General features: G+C 53.0%; 7 protein-coding genes across 7 annotated transcripts; 3 read left to right on the top strand and 4 right to left on the bottom strand.

Moving 5' to 3' along the window:
• Nucleotides 1–583: 583 nt before the first annotated feature.
• J4E88_001258 (uncharacterized protein) lies at nt 584–1,216 on the top strand (the record flags this gene model as incomplete). The annotated part of the gene is made up of 2 exons (XM_049394928.1): nt 584–862; nt 920–1,216. The coding sequence occupies 2 exons, from the start codon at nt 584–586 to the stop codon at nt 1,214–1,216; spliced, it is 576 nt and encodes a 191-aa protein (XP_049258792.1).
• A 728-nt stretch (nt 1,217–1,944) lies between these two features.
• J4E88_001259 (uncharacterized protein) lies at nt 1,945–2,972 on the top strand (the record flags this gene model as incomplete). The annotated part of the gene is made up of 2 exons (XM_049394929.1): nt 1,945–2,680; nt 2,734–2,972. 2 exons carry the CDS (start codon nt 1,945–1,947, stop codon nt 2,970–2,972), a joined length of 975 nt encoding a protein of 324 aa, XP_049258793.1.
• Nucleotides 2,973–3,064: 92 nt separating this feature from the next.
• Nucleotides 3,065–3,847, bottom strand: J4E88_001260 (uncharacterized protein; the record flags this gene model as incomplete). Its single annotated transcript, XM_049394930.1, has 1 exon — nt 3,065–3,847. The coding sequence occupies one exon, from the start codon at nt 3,845–3,847 to the stop codon at nt 3,065–3,067; it is 783 nt and encodes a 260-aa protein (XP_049258794.1).
• A 1,108-nt stretch (nt 3,848–4,955) lies between these two features.
• On the bottom strand, nt 4,956–5,824 carry J4E88_001261 (uncharacterized protein; the record flags this gene model as incomplete). The annotated part of the gene is made up of 4 exons (XM_049394931.1): nt 4,956–5,009; nt 5,059–5,264; nt 5,313–5,698; nt 5,751–5,824. The coding sequence occupies 4 exons, from the start codon at nt 5,822–5,824 to the stop codon at nt 4,956–4,958; spliced, it is 720 nt and encodes a 239-aa protein (XP_049258795.1).
• A 350-nt stretch (nt 5,825–6,174) lies between these two features.
• J4E88_001262 (uncharacterized protein) lies at nt 6,175–7,729 on the top strand (the record flags this gene model as incomplete). Its single annotated transcript, XM_049394932.1, has 3 exons — nt 6,175–6,474; nt 6,628–6,711; nt 6,884–7,729. The coding sequence occupies 3 exons, from the start codon at nt 6,175–6,177 to the stop codon at nt 7,727–7,729; spliced, it is 1,230 nt and encodes a 409-aa protein (XP_049258796.1).
• Nucleotides 7,730–7,806: 77 nt separating this feature from the next.
• J4E88_001263 (uncharacterized protein) lies at nt 7,807–8,100 on the bottom strand (the record flags this gene model as incomplete). The annotated part of the gene is made up of 1 exon (XM_049394933.1): nt 7,807–8,100. The coding sequence occupies one exon, from the start codon at nt 8,098–8,100 to the stop codon at nt 7,807–7,809; it is 294 nt and encodes a 97-aa protein (XP_049258797.1).
• A 2,059-nt stretch (nt 8,101–10,159) lies between these two features.
• J4E88_001264 (uncharacterized protein) lies at nt 10,160–11,743 on the bottom strand (the record flags this gene model as incomplete). The annotated part of the gene is made up of 5 exons (XM_049394934.1): nt 10,160–10,612; nt 10,657–11,070; nt 11,130–11,390; nt 11,449–11,529; nt 11,612–11,743. 5 exons carry the CDS (start codon nt 11,741–11,743, stop codon nt 10,160–10,162), a joined length of 1,341 nt encoding a protein of 446 aa, XP_049258798.1.
• Nucleotides 11,744–12,245: the final 502 nt, after the last annotated feature.

Consider the following 12,245-nt stretch of genomic DNA (forward strand, 5'->3'; position numbering starts at 1 on the left):
AAGTGCGCCTGGGCTGCTTCTGGAAGCGGCTTCCGTGATATTACTGGAGCATTCATAACTATATATCAAAAGCGCGTAGCGTGTGTGTAACGTGAATAGACTATTGGGGGTATCTCAAAGCATGTAAACGTCATAACATATTGAAGCGATTGTCGTCGGAAATGAGTGTATGCCTAGACGGCTGGGACCGACGTGGGTGGAAACGAAGGATTAGGGTGGAGTATGGAGAAGGCGCGAACTTGTGGGTCGCGAGAGTGAAAGGCATCAAGGGGTCAGCGCGGGTCCTTGGCCTTTCGGTGATTCGCTATTCGCCGAGGCTCGTCCGAAACATGGCGACCTCACTTGAACTTGATAGAACACTGTTCAATACACTGTCCGTAAATTCGCTCATACCGCTATCGCGCTCTCGTTTGAAATCTGAAAGCAATCGGTGATCCGAAATCACGTTTGCTCAGATAACTACAACTTTGGTACCCGTTTGCGAGTCTCGGCTGCTACCAACGCACTTTACGCCGCACCTCGGTTCATACACAATCACAGCGCATCGACTCACGAGCCTCCGACTCATACCGCAGATAGAGTCATGGCGGAACAGAGCATCAACATTCCCCAAGTCATCGTTTTCATCGTCGTCACGTTCCTTGCTGTACGATGGTACTTGAGAAAGCCGACGGCGGCGGCCCCAGGCACGCGAGCTGCGGCGAACCGCGCTGCACTCCGCGTGAGCCCTGCGCAAATAGACCAAGTCGCTGAGATGCTGCCGCAGTTGAGCAGACGCGACATCGCATGGGATCTGCAGAGGAATGGCGGAAACGTTGCGGCGACAACGGAGCGGGCCCTGAGCGGGCGAGGGTTAGACACGGTAAGTCTTTCGATTTGAATCCTGTCATGCCGTCGACATATGCTAACACATGCACAGGCACCAGCGTCTTTCCAAATACCAACACCGGCACCGCGAGTCGCAGCTACACCGGCGCGAGCATCCCCAGCCCCAGCGAGACCCGCACATCCCGATCTGATAACACGATACAATCTGTCCTCGAAACTTAGCCAAGTCTCGCAGCCGGCACAGGAGGAGCAGCCGAAGGCGAAATCATGGAGTGCAGACAAGAGTGAGAGGCAAGCGAACTTGCAAAGACGGCGAGAGGAGATGATTCTGGCAGCACGGAGAAAGCTCGAAGCCCAGGAAAAGGCAAAAGCGCCAGGCGCTGCATAGTCACGGCTACATCATGCCGGGAAAAGGAAGAGGAGGAGACAGGAAAATGGAGCATGGACGCATGCGCTGGTTGTTATACCCTAGATCGCTTCCTCCAATATACATTACCGTGTACACCACCAGATTATGGCAAGCGCTCTATACTTCCCATGGTTTCTTTCTGTGAGATCTTCTTCGTATGTAAGGTATGTAAGACCTCTGAACAGTGGCATGATGTGTAGCCTCATCGGCCTCATGCTACCCAAATTCCAATCTTCTTGTTGCAGTAGATACACTTTACGACCAACACTTCGGCAGATTTTCAGTTTCAACAACACAACAAAGGACACTACCTAGATCATCACATTAACTGTATCGCTCTCGATGTCAAAACTCGCATAGCAGAGCATGCAGTATGTATTCTCGGTGTCTACAATCTGTGACGTCACATTGTACTGTGCCAATTATTCCGCTGAAGCTACATATCGATATGCCGGTTTGCAACTAATAAATGTAATAAGTCTCTCTATTATTCATCGGTGAACAGTTCTCAATGGAGACGCGGACTTACAGCGGACGGAGTTAAGCCTAAGTCAACCGGCATGACATTATCTAGGCGGCTCCCTGATCAACGACATTTATAGAGAGGTGTCCTGGCCTGATTTGTCAAAAATCAATAACTCTAAATAGATCTATTTGTCTACGACTACAAGGATCCTCTTCATCTTTCCTCCAAACAGCGTACTGTCATGTCTTCACCACTGCCCTACAATCGCCAGAACGCGCTTGCCTCAACCATCGCAGCAGACAACGCGTCCAACATAGCTGGCAAGATCGTCTTGACGACTGGCGTAACGCAAGGCGGCCTAGGAGCAACGTTTGTCGAAGAGATCGCAAAGCATAAACCCGCTCTTCTGATCCTCGCTGGTCGCTCGCCATCAAAAGTGCAAGCCACATCCGATAAGATCAAATCCAACCCAGCGAGCGCCAATGTCGAAGTGCGCATCTTAACCCTAGATCTGGCATCGCAAAAGCAAGTCCGCGAAGCCGCGAACGAAGTTCTCGCATATCCGGAATCCCACATCGATGTTGTCGTCAACTCAGCAGGCATAATGAAGGGTCCCTACCGTACAACAGCGGACGGTATCGAGAACCAATTCGGATGCAACCACATCGGTCATTTCCTCTTCACCAATCTCATCATGCCCAAGATCCTTGCCGCTAAGGCACCTCGAATCGTCAACATATCCAGTGATGGTCATCGCTTCAGTGGTGTGCGATTCGACGATTCGAATTTCCAAGATGGCAAAGTCTATGATCAGTGGGAAGCATATGGTCAGAGTAAGACGGCGAACATATTGTTCTCTTATGCGTTGGCAAAAAAGCTGGGCTCGAAGGGGTTGAAAGCGTATAGTCTGCATCCGGGAGTGACGCTTGGGACATCTCTTGCTGAGAAGTTCGACGATGAAGACATGAAGAGTGTTGGTAAGTTGCCGTAGTCGAAAGTTGGGCCGAAGATGTTTCTGACAAGCATACAGTGGCCAAAGACAAAGAGATCGGCTGGGCTCGTGAGTTTGACGTGAAGTCGCTCGACGAGTGTGCGGCTACCCATGTTGTTGCCGCTTTCGATACGAGATTGGACAATTACAACGGCGCGTATCTTGACAACGCCAACGTAGCGCCGCAAGAGGTGCAGCCAACGGCGACGAACCCGAAAGACCCAGAGAGGCTGTGGAAACTGAGCGAGAGGCTTGTAGGAGAGGAATTCGTATATTGAGCAAGAGGCTGCTCTATGGATAGATCACACTATCTGGGTATCGTAAAGCATACCAACGCCATTGCAATGCTACATTCAGTCGTTTTCTGTTCTCATGCCCACTTCAAGCACCTCGTTGCTTCGTGCGCGTCTTTGCACTCCAACCCACACACTCGCGCTCCACATTTGCGACACTTGATTTGTCCCCAGTATCCGCAATTGTCGCAAAACTGTCTCTGTGGTGGACCGCCGGCGGGAGGAGGCGCGGCGTGGCTTGCAGCGTAGGAAAGCGGTGGAGCGGCAAGTAGAGCCTCGAGCTCGGTGGGGTTCAACGGCGCGGGTATGGAATCGTCGATCGAGAGCAGCGCGTCGTCTGCATTTGCGTCCTCGAGACGCGACGGAGTCTGCGCAACTGTTGGAGGCCCTGGCGTTGCTTCTACTGGCGTCGCAGGCACAGAAGCATATGTGCTTTGCCTTCGCAAGGCTTGCGCTGCTCCCCTTCCCCCTGTGGGGTGAGAAACGCTTCCCCTGGACGTAGTTGTCGTTTGTCCTAATTGCGCCTCTTCGTCGTCGAGCCAATGCTTGATCTGCCGCTGATACTGTATGATCCTCCTTGCATTTTGTGTCTTTGGCACGCCCGGCTTCCCGGGTATCGTGATGAGCTGCTTGGGGTCGTTGTCGCGTTCTAGTTCGGCTATTCGTCGAGCTATGGCTGTCTGTTGCCGTGCAGAGAGCTCATTTTCCGCCCGTTGACCGCCTGGTGTTGCTGCGGCGGCGCGCTTCTTGTTCTTGGGGTTGATGGCGACTTTTGAGGGGTCGTAGCCTGTGTCGACGACATACGTCCATCCAGGCGCAACGGTCGCCGTGGAGTTTGGGAGCACTTCGACGTGTGGCATGGTGGAGTGTGGAGTGTAAGAGGTGATGTTGCGGAGAGTCCGGAGGTGTAGAAATTATGGATCACATGCCGACGCGTCGCAAAGTCCAGATGCCGCGTACCTGCATGACCGAGGCGGGGTACGTACACTATTTGGATCACTTCCGATCTTGCCATCATCTTATCGGATGCTAGCCGTGATCATCAAAAGGCTATTGCATCCTCGGCAGATCTTTAATATGTATAGTCCCGGAAAGCCGTAGATCGAACTTGTGACCACTTGCCCGAATAACCCCAGCTACCTAGGTCACTGCACATCGCCCATACAACCAAGCATGGCGCCCGAAAGGAGACCGCCAATTGTACTCCCACCCACAACCCCACCTAGCGATGCTTCTAAGTCTGCGGCCTTCATCTTCATTCACGGTCTTGGTGACGAAGCAGAAGGACTGGAAAGCGTCGCTCGCCAGTTTCAGTCCGCGAATAAACTGCCACACATGTCTTGGACCATACCGAACGCTCTAGAGAACCATGACCTAGCTACTACAGCCTGGTATCTACCCACACGCCTCTCTCCTTATCCACCATCTCGACCTGAGCTCGAAGACGACGAAGATGAAGAGGGGATGATGACTACCGTGTCCTACATCACAACACTGATTGATGAACTCGTCGATCAGGGCGTTCCAACGGAGCGGATCGTCTTGGGAGGATTCTCACAGGGCCATGCTATGGCACTTTTGACTGGATTGGTATCAAAATATGCCGGGAAGCTGGGAGGGCTGGTCGGATTATCTGGATACCTTCCTCTGGCAGATCAAATACCCAAGCTGAGACAACAAGCTGGGTTACCAAAGGAGGTAAGCAGCACCGGAGATATATTTCTGGCAAGAGGAACAGGGGATAGATTAGTACCGAAGCGGTTGCATCGCATGTGTTATGAGGCATTGTATGGATTTGGCATCGAGAAGGATAGGGTGACGATTAAAGAATATGAGGGCATGGGGCATGTCATGGCCGGAGCTGAGCTTCGGGACTTGTGCAATTTCTTGGAGAGGGTAGTACCGGAGATGGACTAAGATGGAACATGCGTCAATTTTGGTGACCACGTTCCGTCATCCGCTCCTTCATTATGAGTCCTGCTCCATATCGAAATTGAAGTTACCAAAGTACACGCAGAGTGCCTGCGCAAAGTCAGTTTGGAGGTTAGCATCAATCTTTTCTGTGTCTTACCTTGCTAGCACCCATCATAGTATAGTGAGCAACTTCCAGCTTTTTCCCATCTTGCCCGTATCTCGCAATCTGATTAAGATCCGACGTTCTCGGCAAATACAGAACAACCTCTTTGCTGATACTCGTAAAGCTCTTGTAAAGCTTTTCGAGGTTATACGGCTCCATCTTACTGAGGTCGAAGACGTCTTCAGCACCATACTCAGTTCCTAAACACATCAGCTTAATTCGAATGATGGTGTGGAAAAGAGACAAACCTCCCCATGGTGGACTAGCGAACACAACGACATTGCTTTGACCCGAGAACCTGCTCATGGCATCAAAGCAATCTGCGTTGAGCCAAAAGATCTTATTGCTCACACCATATATTTCGGCATTGTGCTTTGCACACTTCAACGTTTTGGCATCTTTCTCAATAGCAAACACGCGTTCCCAGCGTCCCGAGCGCGCTAGTGCTATGGCATTACCACCAACACCAGCAAATGCGTCGACGATGACGGTTTTGTCTTTGGGCGCTGACTCAGATATGTGGGCTGCGATCTTGTTCGCGATGGGTTCTGGTGTCACGCCGAACCAGGCGTCTTCTGTCATCCATATGCCTTGGTCATACTTTTCCCATATCTTGAACCGCTGGTGCCAATATCTGACATTGTTAGAATTCAAGAATTTCTGGGAGTGGTAGAGATGGGTTGTACTTCTTCAAATGTTCGGGGAACTGTTCGACACGCGACCATTGGTCTACGCCTTTCTCACCCGCTGTCTCACTCATATCTCCAGCAAGCGCGATGCACTAAGTTGTGAGAGTAGCCTGATTTGAGAAGCCACAGGTAATGGGTCTTGACTTCAGAAGATGTGTGGATGATGAGGTGACCGAGCAGATACTGTGGAAGAGTGAGAGCAATCCTGATACGCCTTACCTGATTAGGAATAGTTCCGACCGACGCGACTGCCTACTCAGACAGTGAGTGCTATACGTGGCGGTACATGTAATTTGGTCACTACAGATGATAATGTTCCGAATTTCGCATCCTGAACTACAACTACCTCCGATTCAACTTTAACCACACATTGCCATCCTCACTGCACCTGCCCCAGCTAGCGCACCGCAGATCCCGAGCTATGGCCACCTTCCAAAACCTCCAAGTCACCAACAACGACACCTCGACCAACACAACTTCTCTGTCGTCATCACCATACGACAACTTTTTGAAGGAACCATCAGAATCACCACCTCTCATCATGTCCATGTTCGGAGCGTTGAACCGCTTCATATCGCGACTAGACGCCGCGCCCCTCAACGAAGAGCAGCAGTCCGCTACGAATGGCGCATACGGCTTCCAGGTGCTGAGGAACGCTAATCTAGATGTTCCTCTGGAGCCGTGGTTCGATTTTATTATTGGGATCAATGGAAGAACCATTGTACGTATTTTCCATTCGGTTGAAAGATATCAGCAAAGGGATGCAAGAGCGGGAGAAGATAGACGATGGCGAAGCGGGGGTCAGCTCCTAGGCAAGATTGGATGGACTGGAAACAAGAAGACCACCTTGACTTTGTACTAACTCTGTGAACAGGATAATCCAGACCCAAGTCTCTTTGCGACAGAGGTACGGAACAGTGCTGGTGCGACCATCAGCCTAGGTGTATTCAGCGCAAAGGTAGGTTCTAAGTACCCCTTCTCATACCACGATACATTCGAGATGCCATGAGTCATTGTCCAATCTCACATTATACATTTGCAAGGAAGTACAACCATAGAAGGTCGGGAGAACAAACGTCACAATTAACTTCACTCAATTGAACTATCTATACACGTCTGACACCATGTAGGGCCAAAAGATCCGAGAAGTTTATCTGCAAATCCCAGCCGATCAGCCGACTCTAGGGATCTCCTTGCAGTGGTCTCCATTGGCCATCGCGGAGGATGTCTGGCATATCCTAGACGTGGCTCCCAATTCCCCCGCTGATGCCGCAGGGTTGCTACCCTATGGTGACTACGTCATCGGCAGCCCCGAAGGGCTTGTGCGCGGCGAGTCTGGCTTAGGTGAACTCGTGGAAGACTTCCTAAACAGGCCATTGCGGCTGTACGTGTATAACCACGAATACAACGTGACTCGTTCCGTTACCATCACGCCGACGCGCAATTGGGGTGGTGAGGGAGCCTTAGGGTGTGTGCTGGGTTTTGGGGCTTTGCATCGAATTCCAGCGGGCTTGGACGAGCCGCCGCCAGCGCCTGGCGAGACCTTCTTCTCCACAGGCGATGCTAGCGGGGCCACGTCGTTTGATGAGAAACGTCCTTTGACTGGCTCTGTTGATTTCCCCACTGCGCCAACGCAGGGTGCACCGACAGAGTTGTTCGTGCCAGCCAACATGGCGCTACCGGCAAAGTCACCACCACCTCAGGGCACGGCGCCGCCGCCAAAGAGGAAGGGCAGAGCGCATCATGTCGCTAGCCCTGCAAGTGGTGGGGGCGGTGGCTTGGACGACTACTTCAAGGAGGGAGAGCAAAAGAGTCTGGAGCAAGACTATGCGCCCAAGAAAGGCTCTGGTATACCACCGCCTCCCAAGGTTGGTGGTCCGCCTAGAGGCCCGCCGAAGAGTGGGAGTGCGAGCAGGACAGGCACTCCAGTGCAAGGTGACGGTAATGCAGATAGTGCAGCAGACTCAGAAGCATAAACTTGGCTTGAAGTTAGCAAATGTCATCTTAGGAACAATGAATGACAACATACCTTTGAGAACACACGTCTCTTTACTCAATCCTCAGCCTCGAAGTCTAGCTCTTCCCTGAACCGACTCAGCCTGCGCTGCTTCTTCTCCTCTACACTCTCGTTGCTGGCATTGCTTCCTTGAGTCATGTAGGAGTCGACTCTGGTCTGTACTTCGGGTCGCTTGACCGCTCCACTCACACCGCCTTCTTTGCGCCCGCTGATCCTCTCGAAGGAAGACACTTGCGGTGAGGTGGGCGATCCATCTGGTGATGTTTCCGGAGAGGAAGATGGAGAGAGCGAGGTTTTGATTTTGGTCGTCAATGTACGGAAGATGGGCATATTGGGCGGTTGCTGTAAGTATTGGTCGTAGTGTTTCGGTTGCGATTGTCGTTGATTGGGGTTTGGTGTCAGGTGGTTGGTAAATGGTAGTAGTATGCGGACTCGAGTATTTGCATGTATCGAATTGAACAAGTAACTGGTGTTATTTGCAATGCGATAGGCAAAAAAGAAGCAAAAGGTATGTGTCGACAAACGGTAATATCCCAACGAGAGGAGCACCAACAACGCGAGGCACGCGACCACTAAATACCCTTTCCCCCACCACACACACACCTCTACCCGACGCATAACAGTCATCCCAAAGCAGCCTACAGCACCCCAGCATACCACGTCAGGGGCCGGGCGCCACGCAGGGCTATACCCAATCCGCGCCGCTCCCACAGCCGCAGCAACCCAACTGTCAATAAACAGGCGCAGTAGTTTCAAACCGCGGGTTCCATGCAAACCACAAAACGAGTGTGCGTCTAGACCGGCATGCTATGGACTTTGTCGATTAATGTGGGTACTCGGTTTGACGATGCAAGGCCAGACCCTGCGCTAGCCATCGCCGATCCCACATTAACCTCGTTCCTGAGCTTGCAAGGAGATCACATGGCTGCAAGGTCATACCCGCAGCGCAGGGCGATCGCATTTGTTCTGCGCGATCATGGCAAAGAGGCATGGACTACTTTTCTTCCATAATTTCCTTGATTGTTGAGACCAAGCTTTTCCCGTTCAACGCTGATCGCACACGTTGCCTAGGTGTATGCCCAGCGCCGATGCGTCGCCGGAAGCAGTTGGCGTTTTAGACTCACCGTCGCAGGATACGCTGTGTCGATGCGGTCAAGTAGATCGATTGGCTGCACGGCGGGGTAAAAGGAGAAGGGCTTGGCCTTTTTTCCGCTGGCGAAGACGCACTACACCGCCATATGTGCTTTGCCGGCTTTAAGCTTTGGGGTTGCTGTGATTGGAGCACGTTGGCAGTAAAGGCGTTGAGTTGACAGCAGGAAACATTGTCGAGGCAGTCGTCCGCATGACTGCACACTCAATCTCCCAAAAGAGCGTCACGAGTCCAGCACCCGGCCAACCTTCTGCCCTCCTTGCACCAACCCTTTGGATCGCCGCACATCGGGTCTAACGAGAGAATCGATGATGGGGGATATCGAAGGCGCTCAGCGCAGGAATACAGAACAAAACATTCCCGGCCGTCCTTACAAGTCGGCCATTGCTCCGCTCCGCGGCACCCCTTTGCATCGCGACGACGGCGCCACGTCCGTTGCTTCCCGAGGCCGACGCTTTCATTCACACACAGTTATCCACATCGCTCTTGTCCCTGCAGCGACAATGGCCAAAATAGACATATACCGTTCTGCGCCAGATGGAACACCTCCCGCTTTCAAACGTTGAGGTGGCTCGTAATCTCCACCCTCGTGTTCTTCGTAATCCAGGATTCTGGACTTCTAGACCGCTCAGAGCTTGAATCATGTGGGAAGCAGTCGTTCCGAGTAGTGTTGCGTCCGGCAATGACGGGAGTCTCCACCCTTTCGAGCGGCTGACACCTGACGTACGACATCCACCCGGGCGAACATGAACCATGGTTCCTTCACCGCATTATTACACTGCCGAAGTGGTTCCAAATCGGGCCCACGTAAATCCCTGAGCAAGCCCTGTTGACGCTGACTGAGCACTGCGTCAACATGGACGTGGAAACAATTGCGCAAGTCTGCTAGTGCAACAGCGGACTATGGTCGTGGAAACATAGAGTAGTGAAACGATGGGGGTGTAAGTACACCCGAGTATTGTATTCGCAGGCGAGTCTATCTCTGCGATCTCTTTGTGAGGGAAGGAGGCCCGGTCGAGTCCCTCGTAACATCCAAATCAAAACTCCGACTTGCTTTTCGAGCAGTCTTTTCCGAACAAGCCACCCAAAACAGACCATGTGAACGCCCATGTGGCTCGTGGAGCTAGCAATGATTGGAAGCAAGCGGAACCAGGCACGAGGCCAAGGGAAAGTATGGGGTACGCAAAAACAAACGCCAGATTATGATGTAATACCCAAAACGCCATAGTGAACCTTGCTTCATCTTATATCCAGCTGGAAGGGTTTGAACTTGGCTCCAATAGTGCTGCACCGCGGACACGTCGGCGCACGACCGCGGTTGTGCTCACTGACAAGTACATCTACGCACTCTTGACACAGACCGCAAATGCATTCTGAGCATGCATAGCTGTCGCGCAATATCGACAGTTTCCGGCATGCAGCGCAGTAGATCTGGACAGGGAAAAGAGAGCTAGGAGATGAATCGGAGAGACCTTGGGAATGCATGTGGAAGTTTTGGCCGGACATGGCTGATTCAATGGAAGACTCGACGGAAGGGAAAGGCTGAAGGTCCGACATTTCCGGAGGTGGAGGCGTCAGAGCGTTATTCAAAGGTGATGCCGTGTATGACTGAAGTTGTGAAGCAAAGTTGAAGGGAGGTAGAGAGGTTCTGTTGTTCATCATGTGAGGGGATTGGTTTGGCGACTGTGGCACCTGTTCATGTTAGATAGAATAGCATAGCAGAATGTAACACCAACCGGCGTGAGATCTCGGCTATCCTCTTCTGTGGCTGAAGCAGCAGCATCAATCAAGTCTTCCCACCGTTTACCCATAATGGCCGCAGCGGTTGCCGGCTCAGCCGAGTATGCTTTCCTGTCGTAGCTCAGCCTGCGCGAATAGTCCTTGGACTTCTGCCGCTCGTGTTTGCCCTTACGAGCATTCTGTCCTACAGATGACTTGCGGGGTCTGTTCGGTTTGAGAGAGTGAGCGCCAGGAGGGAGAGTGGAGGAGCGCCCGGGAGGCGATCGTGCGAGGGAGGAGGGGAGCAGCTCTTGCTGTATGGAAGTAGAAGTGTAGTAAGGTTCTTCGGCATTGATGTGTTGTTCTATGGTGGTCGGAGCGAATCGTGCGCGAGGCCTGTAGTTCTTCGAATCGGGATCGGATGCTGCGTCCTGTTCACAGCAGTTGTTAGCCTGGTCTTGTGCGGGGAAGGTGCAACGCGGGTCCATACCGGATCTGAGTCCCAGTCGTACTCGGCACGATGGTTGTGTAACGAGGCCAGGGCAGCCGCAGCAGTCGCGGCGGGTAAGAGTGACGGCCGGCGCATTTCGTCCGATGTGCGAAGATGATTCGTCCCGAAGTCGGTCTCGAAGAAGGAGTTGTGTTCGCTTCCGCCATAGTCGTATGTCTGCTGGGGCGGTGCTGAGGTCGTCGCAGGTGGAGGTGGGGGTCTTTCTTGCGGTGGTGTGTTGACCATAAGCATGAAGCTCTCCTGCAAGCGGAAACGGTCAGCAGCGTATTCGGCCAGCGCCGGCCGTGGACAAGCCTACCTCAGTCGCCGGCAACTTGGAGATGTAATGCTCAGGATGGGCGCGGCGGATGTGCTCCTGCATGGACCGGAAACGCTTCTCCTACGCATGTGTTAGTCTGCACCCCGGAGCTCTGGAGCTTTGGAGCTTGCTGCGACGTGAAGCAGCAGCGGGAGAGACTTACCCCGGTGCAACGCTTGCGACAGGCCGAGCTGTCGTGGTTTCGCAGCGGGCATACTACGACATTGTTCTCGTCGCTGACGGAGAAGGAGCTCGTCAGCGGTGCTGCGCGCGACGGAGGCATGGCTGCGAGCATCAATGGCAGGAGCTTCGCGACGAAGCAATGGCACGTGGAAAGCGAGGCGCTGGGACGGGGAAGCTCAGTCCGAGCTTGCGCAGCTGAGGGGGGAGGCTACAGTGACGGCAGGAGCGGGTGTGGTGACTACGGCGGGTGGAAGAAGCTCTGAGCTGAAGTTGCTGCTACTGCGGATAGACGTAACTGGATGCGGGGCAGCTGCGAACGGCGGCGGGGCTTGGAGAGAAAGTGATCAAGTAGAGGCTGTGTTCAGGAATCACGATTGACCATGTGGAAGAAGAAGCAATGGTACTGCACCGCTGTCGTGAGGGTAGAACTGTATCGCCACGACAAGCTCGAGCGGAGGAGCAATTAGACGGCTGCCCTGGAGCTGAGGCGAAGAAGCTGATAGCTTGGAGAGCTTCGTGCTGCCCAATGACCTACCGCTTGAATGGGGATTTGCGCGCTCCAATCAGAGATGGCTGGGAGCAAGACGACTCATAATCAGCTAGACGGCGCAGAA

The sequence above is a fragment of the Alternaria novae-zelandiae genome (assembly GCF_023758075.1).
Source record: "Alternaria novae-zelandiae strain BMP 2774 chromosome Unknown scaffold_2, whole genome shotgun sequence".
In the NCBI taxonomy this organism is placed as follows: domain Eukaryota; kingdom Fungi; phylum Ascomycota; class Dothideomycetes; order Pleosporales; family Pleosporaceae; genus Alternaria; species Alternaria novae-zelandiae.